General features: G+C 42.3%; 1 protein-coding gene across 1 annotated transcript; it reads left to right on the top strand.

The window, feature by feature from the left end:
• Window positions 1-5,440: 5,440 nt before the first annotated feature.
• On the top strand, window positions 5,441-18,585 carry LOC119951057 (mucin-17-like). The gene is made up of 2 exons (XM_038774093.1): window positions 5,441-11,903; window positions 14,576-18,585. The coding sequence occupies exons 1-2, from the start codon at window positions 5,567-5,569 to the stop codon at window positions 18,583-18,585; spliced, it is 10,347 nt and encodes a 3,448-aa protein (XP_038630021.1). The 5' UTR covers window positions 5,441-5,566.
• The last annotated feature ends 1,361 nt before the right edge of the window (window positions 18,586-19,946 follow it).

The following is a 19,946-nucleotide window of genomic DNA, read 5'->3' as shown; positions in this document are numbered from 1 at the left end:
AGCGAAACGGAGGATCCCATCGACGGAGAATCCCGCTTTCGGCTTTTGAGGTAAAGGGTTCCAAAGACTCATGACCTTCTGAGATTAACAAATTCTCCCCATCTCTGTCTTAAATGGGCAACCCCTTATTTGTATCAAAATGCCAATTAGAAAGTTTCTTATCTTCCCAAATAACATCCCTGAAACCCATAAAATTGCTCACATAGTTCCTGGGCGGAATTCTCCGCTCCCGGGAAAAATCGGGAGGGCCGTTGTGAACTCGGCCGAGTTTCACGACGGCCTCGGAGGCCGCTCCTCGCCCCCTATTTTCCCCTCCCGGCGGGGCTAGGAGCGGCGCTCTGTAACCCTCGGCCGCCGGGCGGCGCGCCGAGAGTGACACGACGGCGGCGCCTATGTAACGTCAGCTGCGCATGCGCAGGTTGGCCGGCTCCAACCCGCGCATACGCGGCTGACGTCACGACGGCTGACAGCTCGAACCCGCGCATGCGCGGTGGCCGTCTTTCCACTCAGCCGCCCCGCAAGACGTGGCGGCTTGACCTTGCGGGGCGGGGGAGGGGAAATAGTGCGCCCGATTGAGACGCCGGCCTGACGATAGGTGGGCACCAACCGCGGGCCTGTCCCCTCCCGAGCACAATCGTGGTGTTCATTCCCCACCGGGCCCCCTACAAGCCCCAAAACGGGCATCTCATGGCAATTTCACGACGGCAGCGACCAGGTGTGGTTGCCGCCGTCGTGAAACGGTCGCGAACGGCAGGCCGCTAGGCCCATCCGGGTCCACGGCGACCGGCAATTCTTCCGAGCGGGGGGGTGGGAGAATCGCGGGGGGGGGCGCGCTAGTGGGTCGTGAAATTAGTCGGGGGGCCCTCCCGCGATTCTCGCACCCAGCGTGGGGAGCGGAGAATCGCGCCCCCTGTGTCTCAAAGGGTCAATAGCACAATTATCCCAAAGAATTCAAACTTCTTCCTAACATAAATTTCCAGAATTTCTCCTTTTCTGCTTTTTCAGAGAACATCTTCCACACTTCTGACATAGTAAACCAAATAACCTTAACCTTTCTTCCCCCACTGTGGGCTGAAGACTGACAAACACCTCAATCTTAAATTCTTAAATTCCACCTTTCTACCAATGTTAAAATGTAGCGAAGCAAGTAAAATGATATGTATGTAGGCATGCCAGTGAAGGGTTAATTATTACATCAGTGTAATTCAAACACTAGAGGGCACCATCATTTCCCAGTGTAAATATCAGACCTCAGGGAATGCTGGGTAGTTAGCAAAGGAGAAAGACTGATAACAGCACGTGGAGTAGTTTAGATTCGAGAGAGTTAACATGAGGACATCAGCAGTGAATTCTAGATTATTGATTATTGCTAGACACAGTCAATATTACTTTATTACTAGTTATAGCTCAGTAGCGTGTGCGAACTTCATTTAATTAATCGTTATCCAATAAATTAGTTTTGATTCAATCTAAAGATTGGTGGGTTTCTTTGTCATCAACTCAACGAACCATCTGGATCAAAAGGCAAAGAACAACGACATATTACCACCAAAGATAACATAACATGGTATCAGGTTGTCGATTGTAGCTAGTTATATAGTTTAGTGAGCATCTGGTAAGAAAAACAAATATGCAATTCAAAGTTTGAAGCACAAATTCCACTAAAGGTACTATAACAGCAAGGGCAAGGTCATTCACTCAGATTTTTCACAGCAGCGAGATGTAAAATTCCTTGCAGAGGAGATTTACAAGTGTACCGCGAGGGCTTGAAAATTGCAGCTATGAGGAGAGATCGGAGAGGCGAAGATTGTTTTCCTGAGAACAGAGGAGGCTGAGGACCTAACTGAGATGTACAAAACTGTGAGTGGCCTGGATAGGGTAGACAGGAAAGACTTGTTTCCCCCCTTGCTGAGGATCAATGACCAAAGGACATAGATTTAAGGTGATGGATAGAAGGATGAGGCGGTAATGAGAAAAAAATGTTTTCACCCAGAGGGTGGTGAGCATCTAGAATTGGCCTAAATTGGTGGTCAACTCATTTAAAAGGTACTTGGATCAGCATCTGAAGTCCTGTAAACCATGCAAGGCTACGGACCAGGTGCTGGGAAGTGGGATTAAATGAGCGGCGAGTTCCTTTTTTGGCCCATGCAGACATGTTGGGCTGAATGGCCTCTTTCTGCACAATAACTTTTCTATGTTTTTATAGTTTCTCCAACTAATGCCTTGTACTCAGGTGTAAAAGTGGTGAAAACGTAATTGAAAGCATATTCATCTACAACTAATATAGTTCCAACAAAAGCGGATGCTGGAACCTGAAACCAAAGAGAAAATGCTGGAAAATCTCAGCAGGTCTGGCAGCATCAACAGAGCGAACGTTTCGAGTCTGATGACTCTTTGTCAAAGGGTCTCGAAGCGTTAGCTCTTTTCTCTCCCCACAGATGATGCCAGACCTGCTGAGATTTCCCAGCATTAACTCTTTGGTAATACAGTTCCAATCTTAGAATCTTTATTATATACTAATTCCAAGCAAACAAGGCAGCTGACTGTAAACTCTGCTTCATCACAGGTTTTGAAGCCTCCTCAACAGAAGAGACGATGACTAAAGACTTTGAAGAGACTACACCACCTACTTCAACAAATGAAATGGGGACACAACTGCCAAAAAATCACCATACAAATAGTACACAGAAAATGAACGTGACGTCTGATCACTCCGTAATATCCAATGTTACATCGCAACAGCAGTTCAAGGTAGAAGATGATGCTCCAATGGACGTTAAATCTTCAGCACTGACAAACTTCAACACAACTTCCACCAGCAAGAATTCATCAGAAAGCAGTACAAATCCCACACAAACTTCATCACAAACTGAGTCTCCTTCAGAAATCAGCACACAACTGTCTTCTGCAGCTGAATCTTCAGCAGAAACGCAGCAAACGAACACACCAGTGTCATTGACAACTGAAACTTCATCAGCAAGGGATACAGAAATGACACAGGTAACAATAACAAACATATCAATGACAACTGAAGCCACATCAGAAATGCATTCCACACCCACACAAATGTCAGCAACAACATTGTCTTCATCAGAGACACATCCAACAACAATACAACGATCATCAATATCAGAATCCTCTTCAGAAACCCATTCAACACCATACGGCCCATCAATAAGTGCATCTACATTAGAAATCAGTCAAACATCAGTGCAACTGTCATCTATAACTGAGTCTTCTTCACAATCCCATCCAACAGTGACACACGTATCCACAAAAACTGAGTCTCCTTCAGAAACCAGTCCTGCCTCCACACAACTGTCAGCTGTAGCTGAATCATCAGCTGTAATCCATCCAGCAAATACACCAGTATCATTGGTAACTGAACCTCCATCAACAACACATGCAGAAATGACACGAGTATCCTCGCTAACTGGGTCCTCAGTAGAAACCACTGCATCAGCAACAGAGAAAACATCACTGACTGAGATTTCATCAGAAACCAGTTCAACAACAACACATGTGTCGTCTATAACTGAATCTTCACCACCTCACCAGCCAACAATTTCACAAGTTTCATCGATGACTGAGAGTTCATCAGAAACAGGCCCAACAAACTCTCCAGTTTCACTGATAACTGAATCTTCATCAAAAACAGAACCAACAATGACACAGTTGTCATTCAGAACTGAATCTTCCCCAGAAGCTGCTTCAACAACATCACAAATGTCTTCAATGACAGAGAATGCATCAGAAAGCCATCCAGCAATAACAAACATATCAATGACAACTGAAGCCACATCAGAAATGCATTCCACACCAACACAGCTGTCAGCAACAATGTCTTCATCAGAGACACATCCAACAACAATACAACCTTCATCAATATCAGAATCCTCATCAGAAACCCATTCAACACCACATGGATCATCAATAAGTGCATCTACATTAGAAATCAGTCAAACATCAGTGCAATTCTCATCCATACCTGAGTCTTCTTCACAATCCCATCCAACTGTGACACAAGTATCCTCAAAAACTGAGTTTCCTTCAGAAACCAGTCCTGGCTCCTCACAACTGTCAACTGTAGCTGAATCTTCAGGTGTAACCCACCCAGCAAACACACCAGTATCATTGGTAACTGAACCTTCAACAGAAATGACACAAGTATCATCGCTAACTGGGTCCTCGATAGAAACCACAGCAACAGCAGCACAAAAGTCATCAATGACTGTGACTTCCTCAGAATCCAGTTCACCAACAGCAAACGTGTCGTCTATAACTGAGTCTTCGTCAGATTACCAGTCAACAATTTCACAAGTTTCATCGATCACTGAGACGTCTTCAGAAACAGAACCAACAAACTCTCCAGTTTCACTGATAACTGAATCTTCATCAAAAACAGGACCAACAATGACACAGTTGTCATTCAGAACTGAATCTTCACCGGAAGCTGCTTCAACAACATCACAAATGTCTTCAATGACAGAGAATGCATCAGAAAGCCATCCAACAATAACAAACATATCAATGACAACTGAAGCCACATCAGAAATGCATTCCACACCAACACAGGTGTCAGCAACAATGTCTTCATCAGAGACACATCCAGCAACAATACAACCTTCATCAATAGCAGAATCCTCATCAGAAACCCATTCAACACCACATGGATCATCAATAAGTGCATCTACGTCAGAAATCAGTCATACACAAGCAACACTGTCATCTGTATCTCAGTCCCCTTCACAATCCCATCTAACAGTGGTACAAGTATCATCACAAACTCAGTCTCCTTCAGAAACCAGTCCAGTAACCTCACAACTGTCATCTGTAGCTCAATCTTCAGCAGAAACGCAGCAAACAAACACACCAGTGTCATTGATAACTGAAACTTCATCAGCAAGACATACAGAAATGACACAAGTATCGTCACTCACTGCTTCCTCAGAAGAAACCACAGCAACAGGAACACAAAAGTCAGCAATGACTGAGATTTCCTCAGAATCCAGTTCCACAACAGCAAATGTGTCGTCTATAACTGAGTCTTCGCCAGAAACATATTCAACACCACATGGATCATCAATAAGTGCATCTACATTAGAAATTAGTCAAACATCAGTGCAATTTTCATCTATACCTGAGACTTCTTCACAATCCCATCCAACTGTGACACAAGTATCCTCAAAAACTGAGTTTCCTTCAGAAACCAGTCCTGGCTCCACACAACTGTCAACTGTAGCTGAATCTTCAGGTGTAACCCACCCATCAAACACACCAGTATCATTGGTAACTGAACCTTCAACAGAAATGACACAAGTATCATCGCTAACTGGGTCCTCGATAGAAACCACAGCAACAGCAGCACAAAAGTCATCAATGACTGTGACTTCCTCAGAATCCAGTTCACCAACAGCAAACGTGTCGTCTATAACTGAGTCTTCGTCAGAGCACCAGTCAACAATTTCACAGGTTTCATCGATCACTGAGACTTCACCAGAAACAGAACCAACAAACTCTCCACATTTCACTGATAACTGAATCTTCATCAAAAACAGAACCAACAATGACACAGTTGTCATCCAGAACTGAATCTTCACCGGAAGCTGCTTCAACAACATCACAAATGTCATCAATGACGGAGAATTCAGCAGAAAGCCATCCAACAATAACAAACATATCAATGACAACTGAAGCCACATCAGAAATGCATTCCACACCCACACAAGTGTCAGCAACAACATTGTCTTCATCAGAGACACATCCAACAACAATACAACAATCATCAATATCAGAATCCTCATCAGAAACCATTCAACACCACACGGCTCCATCAATAAGTGCATCTACATTAGAAATCAGTCAAACATCAGTGCAACTGTCATCTATAACTGAGTCTTCTTCACAATCCCACCCAACAGTGACACAAGTATCTGCAAAAACTGAGTCTCCTTCAGAAACCAGTCCTGCCTCCACACAACTGTCAGCTGTAGCTGAATCATCAGCTGTAACCCATCCAGCAAATACACCAGTATCATTGTTAACTGAACGTTCATCAACAACACATGCAGAAATGACACAAGTATCCTCGCTAACTGGGTCCTCAGTAGAAACCACTGCATCAGCAACAGAGAAAACATCACTGACTGAGATTTCATCAGAAACCAGTTCAACAACAACACATGTGTCGTCTATAACTGAATCTTCACCACCTCACCAGCCAACAATTTCACAAGTTTCATCGATGACTGAGAGTTCATCAGAAACAGGTCCAACAAACTCTCCAGTTTCACTGATAACTGAATCTTCATCAAAAACAGAACCAACAATGACACAGTTGTCATTCAGAACTGAATCTTCCCCAGAAGCTGCTTCAACAACATCACAAATGTCATCAATGACGGAGAATTCAGCAGAAAGCCATCCAACAATAACAAACATATCAATGACAACTGAAGCCACATTAGAAATGCATTCCACACCCACACAAGTGTCAGCAACAACATTGTCTTCATCAGAGACACATCCAACAACAATACAACAATCATCAATATCAGAATCCTCTTCAGAAACACATTCAACACCACATGGATCATCAATAAGTGCATCTACATTAGAAATTAGTCAATCATCAGTGCAATTTTCATCCATAACTGAGTCTTCTTCACAATCCCATCCAACTGTGACACAAGTATCCTCAAAAACTGAGTTTCCTTCAGAAACCAGTCCTGGCTCCACACAACTGTCAACTGTAGCTGAATCTTCAGGTGTAACCCACCCAGCAAACACACCAGTATCATTGGTAACTGAACCTTCAACAGAAATGACACAAGTATCATCGCTAACTGGGTCCTCGATAGAAACCACAGCAACAGCAGCACAAAAGTCATCAATGGCTGTGACTTCCTCAGAATCCAGTTCACCAACAGCAAACGTGTCGTCTATAACTGAGTCTTCGTCAGATTACCAGTCAACAATTTCACAAGTTTCATCGATCACTGAGACATCTTCAGAAACAGAACCAACAAACTTCCCAGTTTCACTGATAACTGAATCTTCATCAAAAACAGAACCAACAATGACACAGTTGTCATCCAGAACTGAATCTTCACCGGAAGCTGCTTCAACAACATCACAAATGTCTTCAATGACGGAGAATTCAGCAGAAAGCCATCCAACAATAACAAACATATCAATGACAACTGAAGCCACATCAGAAATGCATTCCACACCCACACAAGTGTCAGCAACAACATTGTCTTCATCAGAGACACATCCAACAACAATACAACAATCATCAATATCAGAATCCTCATCAGAAACCCATTCAACACCACACGGCCCATCAATAAGTGCATCTACATTAGAAATCAGTCAAACATCAGTGCAACTGTCATCTATAACTGAGTCTTCTTCACAATCCCACCCAACAGTGACACAAGTATCTGCAAAAACTGAGTCTCCTTCAGAAACCAGTCCTGCCTCCACACAACTGTCAGCTGTAGCTGAATCATCAGCTGTAACCCATCCAGCAAATACACCAGTATCATTGTTAACTGAACGTTCATCAACAACACATGCAGAAATGACACAAGTATCCTCGCTAACTGGGTCCTCAGTAGAAACCACTGCATCAGCAACAGAGAAAACATCACTGACTGAGATTTCATCAGAAACCAGTTCAACAACAACACATGTGTCGTCTATAACTGAATCTTCACCACCTCACCAGCCAACAATTTCACAAGTTTCATCGATGACTGAGAGTTCATCAGAAACAGGTCCAACAAACTCTCCAGTTTCACTGATAACTGAATCTTCATCAAAAACAGAACCAACAATGACACAGTTGTCATTCAGAACTGAATCTTCCCCAGAAGCTGCTTCAACAACATCACAAATGTCTTCAATGACAGAGAATGCATCAGAAAGCCATCCAGCAATAACAAACATATCAATGACAACTGAAGCCACATCAGAAATGCATTCCACACCAACACAGGTGTCAGCAACAATCTCTTCATCAGAGACACATCCAGCAACAATACAACCTTCATCAATAGCAGAATCCTCATCAGAAACCCATTCAACACCACATGGATCATCAATAAGTGCATCTACGTCAGAAATCAGTCATACACAAGCAACACAGTCATCTGTATCTCAGTCCCCTTCACAATCCCATCCAACAGTGGTACAAGTATCATCACAAACTCAGTCTCCTTCAGAAACCAGTCCAGTAACCTCACAACTGTCATCTGTAGCTCAATCTTCAGCAGAAACTCAGCAAACAAACACACCAGTGTCATTGATAACTGAAACTTCATCAGCAAGACATACAGAAATGACACAAGTATCGTCACTCACTGCTTCCTCAGAAGAAACCACAGCAACAGGAACACAAAAGTCAGCAATGACTGAGATTTCCTCAGAATCCAGGTCCACAACAGCAAATGTGTCGTCTATAACTGAGTCTTCACCAGAAACACATTCAACACCACATGGATCATCAATAAGTGCATCTACATTAGAAATTAGTCAAACATCAGTGCAATTTTCATCCATAACTGAGTCTTCTTCACAATCCCATCCAACTGTGACACAAGTATCCTCAAAAACTGAGTTTCCTTCAGAAACCAGTCCTGGCTCCACACAACTGTCAACTGTAGCTGAATCTTCAGGTGTAACCCACCCAGCAAACACACCAGTATCATTGGTAACTGAACCTTCAACAGAAATGACACAAGTATCATTGCTAACTGGGTCCTCGATAGAAACCACAGCAACAGCAGCACAAAAGTCATCAATGACTGTGACTTCCTCAGAATCCAGTTCACCAACAGCAAACGTGTCGTCTATAACTGAGTCTTCGTCAGAGCACCAGTCAACAATTTCACAGGTTTCATCGATCACTGAGACTTCTCCAGAAACAGAACCAACAAACTCTCCACATTCACTGATAACTGAATCTTCATCAAAAACAGAACCAACAATGACACAGTTGTCATCCAGAACTGAATCTTCACCGGAAGCTGCATCAACAACCTCACAAATGTCATCAATGACGGAGAATTCAGCAGAAAGCCATCCAACAATAACAAACATATCAATGACAACTGAAGCCACATTAGAAATGCATTCCACACCCACACAAGTGTCAGCAACAACATTGTCTTCATCAGAGACACATCCAACAACAATACAACAATCATCAATATCAGAATCCTCTTCAGAAACACATTCAACACCACATGGATCATCAATAAGTGCATCTACATTAGAAATTAGTCAAACATCAGTGCAATTTTCATCCATAACTGAGTCTTCTTCACAATCCCATCCAACTGTGACACAAGTATCCTCAAAAACTGAGTTTCCTTCAGAAACCAGTCCTGGCTCCACACAACTGTCAACTGTAGCTGAATCTTCAGGTGTAACCCACCCAGCAAACACACCAGTATCATTGGTAACTGAACCTTCAACAGAAATGACACAAGTATCATCGCTAACTGGGTCCTCGATAGAAACCACAGCAACAGCAGCACAAAAGTCATCAATGACTGTGACTTCCTCAGAATCCAGTTCACCAACAGCAAACGTGTCGTCTATAACTGAGTCTTCGTCAGAGCACCAGTCAACAATTTCACAAGTTTCATCGATCACTGAGACATCTTCAGAAACAGAACCAACAAACTTCCCAGTTTCACTGATAACTGAATCTTCATCAAAAACAGAACCAACAATGACACAGTTGTCATCCAGAACTGAATCTTCACCGGAAGCTGCTTCAACAACATCACAAATGTCTTCAATGACGGAGAATTCAGCAGAAAGCCATCCAACAATAACAAACATATCAATGACAACTGAAGCCACATCAGAAATGCATTCCACACCCACACAAGTGTCAGCAACAACATTGTCTTCATCAGAGACACATCCAACAACAATACAACAATCATCAATATCAGAATCCTCATCAGAAACCCATTCAACACCACACGGCCCATCAATAAGTGCATCTACATTAGAAATCAGTCAAACATCAGTGCAACTGTCATCTATAACTGAGTCTTCTTCACAATCCCACCCAACAGTGACACAAGTATCTGCAAAAACTGAGTCTCCTTCAGAAACCAGTCCTGCCTCCACACAACTGTCAGCTGTAGCTGAATCATCAGCTGTAACCCATCCAGCAAATACACCAGTATCATTGTTAACTGAACGTTCATCAACAACACATGCAGAAATGACACAAGTATCCTCGCTAACTGGGTCCTCAGTAGAAACCACTGCATCAGCAACAGAGAAAACATCACTGACTGAGATTTCATCAGAAACCAGTTCAACAACAACACATGTGTCGTCTATAACTGAATCTTCACCACCTCACCAGCCAACAATTTCACAAGTTTCATCGATGACTGAGAGTTCATCAGAAACAGGTCCAACAAACTCTCCAGTTTCACTGATAACTGAATCTTCATCAAAAACAGAACCAACAATGACACAGTTGTCATTCAGAACTGAATCTTCCCCAGAAGCTGCTTCAACAACATCACAAATGTCTTCAATGACAGAGAATGCATCAGAAAGCCATCCAGCAATAACAAACATATCAATGACAACTGAAGCCACATCAGAAATGCATTCCACACCAACACAGGTGTCAGCAACAATGTCTTCATCAGAGACACATCCAGCAACAATACAACCTTCATCAATAGCAGAATCCTCATCAGAAACCCATTCAACACCACATGGATCATCAATAAGTGCATCTACGTCAGAAATCAGTCATACACAAGCAACACAGTCATCTGTATCTCAGTCCCCTTCACAATCCCATCCAACAGTGGTACAAGTATCATCACAAACTCAGTCTCCTTCAGAAACCAGTCCAGTAACCTCACAACTGTCATCTGTAGCTCAATCTTCAGCAGAAACTCAGCAAACAAACACACCAGTGTCATTGATAACTGAAACTTCATCAGCAAGACATACAGAAATGACACAAGTATCATCAGTCACTGCTTCCTCAGAAGAAACCACAGCAACAGGAACACAAAAGTCAGCAATGACTGAGATTTCCTCAGAATCCAGGTCCACAACAGCAAATGTGTCGTCTATAACTGAGTCTTCACCAGAAACACATTCAACACCACATGGATCATCAATAAGTGCATCTACATTAGAAATTAGTCAAACATCAGTGCAATTTTCATCCATAACTGAGTCTTCTTCACAATCCCATCCAACTGTGACACAAGTATCCTCAAAAACTGAGTTTCCTTCAGAAACCAGTCCTGGCTCCACACAACTGTCAACTGTAGCTGAATCTTCAGGTGTAACCCACCCAGCAAACACACCAGTATCATTGGTAACTGAACCTTCAACAGAAATGACACAAGTATCATTGCTAACTGGGTCCTCGATAGAAACCACAGCAACAGCAGCACAAAAGTCATCAATGACTGTGACTTCCTCAGAATCCAGTTCACCAACAGCAAACGTGTCGTCTATAACTGAGTCTTCGTCAGAGCACCAGTCAACAATTTCACAGGTTTCATCGATCACTGAGACTTCTCCAGAAACAGAACCAACAAACTCTCCACATTCACTGATAACTGAATCTTCATCAAAAACAGAACCAACAATGACACAGTTGTCATCCAGAACTGAATCTTCACCGGAAGCTGCATCAACAACCTCACAAATGTCATCAATGACGGAGAATTCAGCAGAAAGCCATCCAACAATAACAAACATATCAATGACAACTGAAGCCACATTAGAAATGCATTCCACACCCACACAAGTGTCAGCAACAACATTGTCTTCATCAGAGACACATCCAACAACAATACAACAATCATCAATATCAGAATCCTCTTCAGAAACACATTCAACACCACATGGATCATCAATAAGTGCATCTACATTAGAAATTAGTCAATCATCAGTGCAATTTTCATCCATAACTGAGTCTTCTTCACAATCCCATCCAACTGTGACACAAGTATCCTCAAAAACTGAGTTTCCTTCAGAAACCAGTCCTGGCTCCACACAACTGTCAACTGTAGCTGAATCTTCAGGTGTAACCCACCCAGCAAACACACCAGTATCATTGGTAACTGAACCTTCAACAGAAATGACACAAGTATCATCGCTAACTGGGTCCTCGATAGAAACCACAGCAACAGCAGCACAAAAGTCATCAATGACTGTGACTTCCTCAGAATCCAGTTCACCAACAGCAAACGTGTCGTCTATAACTGAGTCTTCGTCAGAGCACCAGTCAACAATTTCACAGGTTTCATCGATCACTGAGACTTCTCCAGAAACAGAACCAACAAACTCTCCACATTCACTGATAACTGAATCTTCATCAAAAACAGAACCAACAATGACACAGTTGTCATCCAGAACTGAATCTTCACCGGAAGCTGCTTCAACAACATCACAAATGTCTTCAATGACGGAGAATTCAGCAGAAAGCCATCCAACAATAACAAACATATCAATGACAACTGAAGCCACATCAGAAATGCATTCCACACCCACACAAGTGTCAGCAACAACATTGTCTTCATCAGAGACACATCCAACAACAATACAACAATCATCAATATCAGAATCCTCATCAGAAACCCTTTCAACACCACACGGCCCATCAATAAGTGCATCTACATTAGAAATCAGTCAAACATCAGTGCAACTGTCATCTATAACTGAGTCTTCTTCACAATCCCACCCAACAGTGACACAAGTATCTGCAAAAACTGAGTCTCCTTCAGAAACCAGTCCTGCCTCCACACAACTGTCAGCTGTAGCTGAATCATCAGCTGTAACCCATCCAGCAAATACACCAGTATCATTGTTAACTGAACGTTCATCAACAACACATGCAGAAATGACACAAGTATCCTCGCTAACTGGGTCCTCAGTAGAAACCACTGCATCAGCAACAGAGAAAACATCACTGACTGAGATTTCATCAGAAACCAGTTCAACAACAACACATGTGTCGTCTATAACTGAATCTTCACCACCTCACCAGCCAACAATTTCACAAGTTTCATCGATGACTGAGAGTTCATCAGAAACAGGTCCAACAAACTCTCCAGTTTCACTGATAACTGAATCTTCATCAAAAACAGAACCAACAATGACACAGTTGTCATTCAGAACTGAATCTTCCCCAGAAGCTGCTTCAACAACATCACAAATGTCTTCAATGACAGAGAATGCATCAGAAAGCCATCCAGCAATAACAAACATATCAATGACAACTGAAGCCACATCAGAAATGCATTCCACACCAACACAGGTGTCAGCAACAATCTCTTCATCAGAGACACATCCAGCAACAATACAACCTTCATCAATAGCAGAATCCTCATCAGAAACCCATTCAACACCACATGGATCATCAATAAGTGCATCTACGTCAGAAATCAGTCATACACAAGCAACACAGTCATCTGTATCTCAGTCCCCTTCACAATCCCATCCAACAGTGGTACAAGTATCATCACAAACTCAGTCTCCTTCAGAACCAGTCCTGGCTCCACACAACTGTCAACTGTAGCTGAATCTTCAGGTGTAACCCACCCAGCAAATACACCAGTATCATTGTTAACTGAACGTTCATCAACAACACATGCAGAAATGACACAAGTATCCTCGCTAACTGGGTCCTCAGTAGAAACCACTGCATCAGCAACAGAGAAAACATCACTGACTGAGATTTCATCAGAAACCAGTTCAACAACAACACATGTGTCGTCTATAACTGAATCTTCACCACCTCACCAGCCAACAATTTCACAAGTTTCATCGATGACTGAGAGTTCATCAGAAACAGGTCCAACAAACTCTCCAGTTTCACTGATAACTGAATCTTCATCAAAAACAGAACCAACAATGACACAGTTGTCATTCAGAACTGAATCTTCCCCAGAAGCTGCTTCAACAACATCACAAATGTCTTCAATGACAGAGAATGCATCAGAAAGCCATCCAGCAATAACAAACATATCAATGACAACTGAAGCCACATCAGAAATGCATTCCACACCAACACAGGTGTCAGCAACAATCTCTTCATTAGAGACACATCCAGCAACAATACAACCTTCATCAATAGCAGAATCCTCATCAGAAACCCATTCAACACCACATGGATCATCAATAAGTGCATCTACGTCAGAAATCAGTCATACACAAGCAACACAGTCATCTGTATCTCAGTCCCCTTCACAATCCCATCCAACAGTGGTACAAGTATCATCACAAACTCAGTCTCCTTCAGAAACCAGTCCAGTAACCTCAAAACTGTCATCTGTAGCTCAATCTTCAGCAGAAACTCAGCAAACAAACACACCAGTGTCATTGATAACTGAAACTTCATCAGCAAGACATACAGAAATGACACAAGTATCATCACTCACTGCTTCCTCAGAAGAAACCACAGCAACAGGAACACAAAAGTCAGCAATGACTGAGATTTCCTCAGAATCCAGTTCCACAACAGCAAATGTGTCGTCTATAACTGAGTCTTCGCCAGAAACACATTCAACACCACATGGATCATCAATAAGTGCATCTACATTAGAAATTAGTCAAACATCAGTGCAATTTTCATCCATAACTGAGTCTTCTTCACAATCCCATCCAACTGTGACACAAGTATCCTCAAAAACTGAGTTTCCTTCAGAAACCAGTCCTGGCTCCACACAACTGTCAACTGTAGCTGAATCTTCAGGTGTAACCCACCCAGCAAACACACCAGTATCATTGGTAACTGAACCTTCAACAGAAATGACACAAGTATCATTGCTAACTGGGTCCTCGATAGAAACCACAGCAACAGCAGCACAAAAGTCATCAATGACTGTGACTTCCTCAGAATCCAGTTCACCAACAGCAAACGTGTCGTCTATAACTGAGTCTTCGTCAGAGCACCAGTCAACAATTTCACAAGTTTCATCGATCACTGAGACATCTTCAGAAACAGAACCAACAAACTTCCCAGTTTCACTGATAACTGAATCTTCATCAAAAACAGAACCAACAATGACACAGTTGTCATCCAGAACTGAATCTTCACCGGAAGCTGCTTCAACAACATCACAAATGTCTTCAATGACGGAGAATTCAGCAGAAAGCCATCCAACAATAACAAACATATCAATGACAACTGAAGCCACATCAGAAATGCATTCCACACCCACACAAGTGTCAGCAACAACATTGTCTTCATCAGAGACACATCCAACAACAATACAACAATCATCAATATCAGAATCCTCATCAGAAACCCATTCAACACCACACGGCCCATCAATAAGTGCATCTACATTAGAAATCAGTCAAACATCAGTGCAACTGTCATCTATAACTGAGTCTTCTTCACAATCCCACCCAACAGTGACACAAGTATCTGCAAAAACTGAGTCTCCTTCAGAAACCAGTCCTGCCTCCACACAACTGTCAGCTGTAGCTGAATCATCAGCTGTAACCCATCCAGCAAATACACCAGTATCATTGTTAACTGAACGTTCATCAACAACACATGCAGAAATGACACAAGTATCCTCGCTAACTGGGTCCTCAGTAGAAACCACTGCATCAGCAACAGAGAAAACATCACTGACTGAGATTTCATCAGAAACCAGTTCAACAACAACACATGTGTCGTCTATAACTGAATCTTCACCACCTCACCAGCCAACAATTTCACAAGTTTCATCGATGACTGAGAGTTCATCAGAAACAGGTCCAACAAACTCTCCAGTTTCACTGATAACTGAATCTTCATCAAAAACAGAACCAACAATGACACAGTTGTCATTCAGAACTGAATCTTCCCCAGAAGCTGCTTCAACAACATCACAAATGTCTTCAATGACAGAGAATGCATCAGAAAGCCATCCAGCAATAACAAACATATCAATGACAACTGAAGCCACATCAGAAATGCATTCCACACCAACACAGGTGTCAGCAACAATGTCTTCATCAGAGACACATCCAGCAACAATACAACCTTCATCAATAGCAGAATCCTCATCAGAAACCCATTCAACACCACAAGGATCATCAATAAGTGCATCTACGTCAGAAATCAGTCATACACAAGCAACACAGTCATCTGTATCTCAGTCCCCTTCACAATCCCATCCAACAGTGGTACAAGTATCATCACAAACTCAGTCTCCTTCAGAAACCAGTCCAGTAACCTCACAACTGTCATCTGTAGCTCAATCTTCAGCAGAAACGCAGCAAACAAACACACCAGTGTCATTGATAACTGAAACTTCATCAGCAAGACATACAGAAATGACACAAGTATCATCAGTCACTGCTTCCTCAGAAGAAACCACAGCAACAGGAACACAAAAGTCAGCAATGACTGAGATTTCCTCAGAATCCAGTTCCACAACAGCAAATGTGTCGTCTATAACTGAGTCTTCACCAGAAACACATTCAGCACCACATGGATCATCAATAAGTGCATCTACATTAGAAATTAGTCAAACATCAGTGCAATTTTCATCCATAACTGAGTCTTCTTCACAATCCCATCCAACTGTGACACAAGTATCCTCAAAAACTGAGTTTCCTTCAGAAACCAGTCCTGGCTCCACACAACTGTCAACTGTAGCTGAATCTTCAGGTGTAACCCACCCAGCAAACACACCAGTATCATTGGTAACTGAACCTTCAACAGAAATGACACAAGTATCATTGCTAACTGGGTCCTCGATAGAAACCACAGCAACAGCAGCACAAAAGTCATCAATGACTGTGACTTCCTCAGAATCCAGTTCACCAACAGCAAACGTGTCGTCTATAACTGAGTCTTCGTCAGAGCACCAGTCAACAATTTCACAGGTTTCATCGATCACTGAGACTTCTCCAGAAACAGAACCAACAAACTCTCCACATTCACTGATAACTGAATCTTCATCAAAAACAGAACCAACAATGACACAGTTGTCATCCAGAACTGAATCTTCACCGGAAGCTGCATCAACAACCTCACAAATGTCTTCAATGACGGAGAATTCAGCAGAAAGCCATCCAACAATAACAAACATATCAATGACAACTGAAGCCACATCAGAAATGCATTCCACACCCACACAAGTGTCAGCAACAACATTGTCTTCATCAGAGACACATCCAACAACAATACAACAATCATCAATATCAGAATCCTCATCAGAAACCCATTCAACACCACACGGCCCATCAATAAGTGCATCTACATTAGAAATCAGTCAAACATCAGTGCAACTGTCATCTATAACTGAGTCTTCTTCACAATCCCACCCAACAGTGACACAAGTATCTGCAAAAACTGAGTCTCCTTCAGAAACCAGTCCTGCCTCCACACAACTGTCAGCTGTAGCTGAATCATCAGCTGTAACCCATCCAGCAAATACACCAGTATCATTGTTAACTGAACGTTCATCAACAACACATGCAGAAATGACACAAGTATCCTCGCTAACTGGGTCCTCAGTAGAAACCACTGCATCAGCAACAGAGAAAACATCACTGACTGAGATTTCATCAGAAACCAGTTCAACAACAACACATGTGTCGTCTATAACTGAATCTTCACCACCTCACCAGCCAACAATTTCACAAGTTTCATCGATGACTGAGAGTTCATCAGAAACAGGTCCAACAAACTCTCCAGTTTCACTGATAACTGAATCTTCATCAAAAACAGAACCAACAATGACACAGTTGTCATTCAGAACTGAATCTTCCCCAGAAGCTGCTTCAACAACATCACAAATGTCTTCAATGACAGAGAATGCATCAGAAAGCCATCCAGCAATAACAAACATATCAATGACAACTGAAGCCACATCAGAAATGCATTCCACACCAACACAGGTGTCAGCAACAATCTCTTCATCAGAGACACATCCAGCAACAATACAACCTTCATCAATAGCAGAATCCTCATCAGAAACCCATTCAACACCACATGGATCATCAATAAGTGCATCTACGTCAGAAATCAGTCATACACAAGCAACACAGTCATCTGTATCTCAGTCCCCTTCACAATCCCATCCAACAGTGGTACAAGTATCATCACAAACTCAGTCTCCTTCAGAAACCAGTCCAGTAACCTCACAACTGTCATCTGTAGCTCAATCTTCAGCAGAAACTCAGCAAACAAACACACCAGTGTCATTGATAACTGAAACTTCATCAGCAAGACATACAGAAATGACACAAGTATCATCACTCACTGCTTCCTCAGAAGAAACCACAGCAACAGGAACACAAAAGTCAGCAATGACTGAGATTTCCTCAGAATCCAGGTCCACAACAGCAAATGTGTCGTCTATAACTGAGTCTTCACCAGAAACACATTCAACACCACATGGATCATCAATAAGTGCATCTACATTAGAAATTAGTCAAACATCAGTGCAATTTTCATCCATAACTGAGTCTTCTTCACAATCCCATCCAACTGTGACACAAGTATCATCACAAACTCAGTCTCCTTCAGAAACCAGTCCTGGCCTCCACTACAACTGTCAACTGTAGCTGAATCTTCAGGTGTAACCCACCCAGCAAACACACCAGTATCATTGGTAACTGAACCTTCAACAGAAATGACACAAGTATCATTGCTAACTGGGTCCTCGATAGAAACCACAGCAACAGCAGCACAAAAGTCATCAATGACTGTGACTTCCTCAGAATCCAGTTCACCAACAGCAAACGTGTCGTCTATAACTGAGTCTTCGTCAGAGCACCAGTCAACAATTTCACAAGTTTCATCGATCACTGAGACATCTTCAGAAACAGAACCAACAAACTTCCCAGTTTCACTGATAACTGAATCTTCATCAAAAACAGAACCAACAATGACACAGTTGTCATCCAGAACTGAATCTTCACCGGAAGCTGCTTCAACAACATCACAAATGTCTTCAATGACGGAGAATTCAGCAGAAAGCCATCCAACAATAACAAACATATCAATGACAACTGAAGCCACATCAGAAATGCATTCCACACCCACACAAGTGTCAGCAACAACATTGTCTTCATCAGAGACACATCCAACAACAATACAACAATCATCAATATCAGAATCCTCATCAGAAACCCATTCAACACCACATGGCCCATCAATAAGTGCATCTACATTAGAAATCAGTCAAACATCAGTGCAACTGTCATCTATAACTGAGTCTTCTTCACAATCCCACCCAACAGTGACACAAGTATCTGCAAAAACTGAGTCTCCTTCAGAAACCAGTCCTGCCTCCACACAACTGTCAGCTGTAGCTGAATCATCAGCTGTAACCCATCCAGCAAATACACCAGTATCATTGTTAACTGAACGTTCATCAACAACACATGCAGAAATGACACAAGTATCCTCGCTAACTGGGTCCTCAGTAGAAACCACTGCATCAGCAACAGAGAAAACATCACTGACTGAGATTTCATCAGAAACCAGTTCAACAACAACACATGTGTCGTCTATAACTGAATCTTCACCACCTCACCAGCCAACAATTTCACAAGTTTCATCGATGACTGAGAGTTCATCAGAAACAGGTCCAACAAACTCTCCAGTTTCACTGATAACTGAATCTTCATCAAAAACAGAACCAACAATGACACAGTTGTCATCCAGAACTGAATCTTCCCCAGAAGCTGCTTCAACAACATCACAAATGTCTTCAATGACAGAGAATGCATCAGAAAGCCATCCAGCAATAACAAACATATCAATGACAACTGAAGCCACATCAGAAATGCATTCCACACCAACACAGGTGTCAGCAACAATGTCTTCATCAGAGACACATCCAGCAACAATACAACCTTCATCAATAGCAGAATCCTCATCAGAAACCCATTCAACACCACATGGATCATCAATAAGTGCA

This window comes from Scyliorhinus canicula, chromosome 16, assembly GCF_902713615.1.
Source record: "Scyliorhinus canicula chromosome 16, sScyCan1.1, whole genome shotgun sequence".
Classification (NCBI taxonomy): Eukaryota; Metazoa; Chordata; class Chondrichthyes; order Carcharhiniformes; family Scyliorhinidae; genus Scyliorhinus; species Scyliorhinus canicula.
The sequence above is the reverse complement of the archived record's forward strand: the minus strand, read 5'-3'. Positions and strand labels throughout refer to the sequence as shown.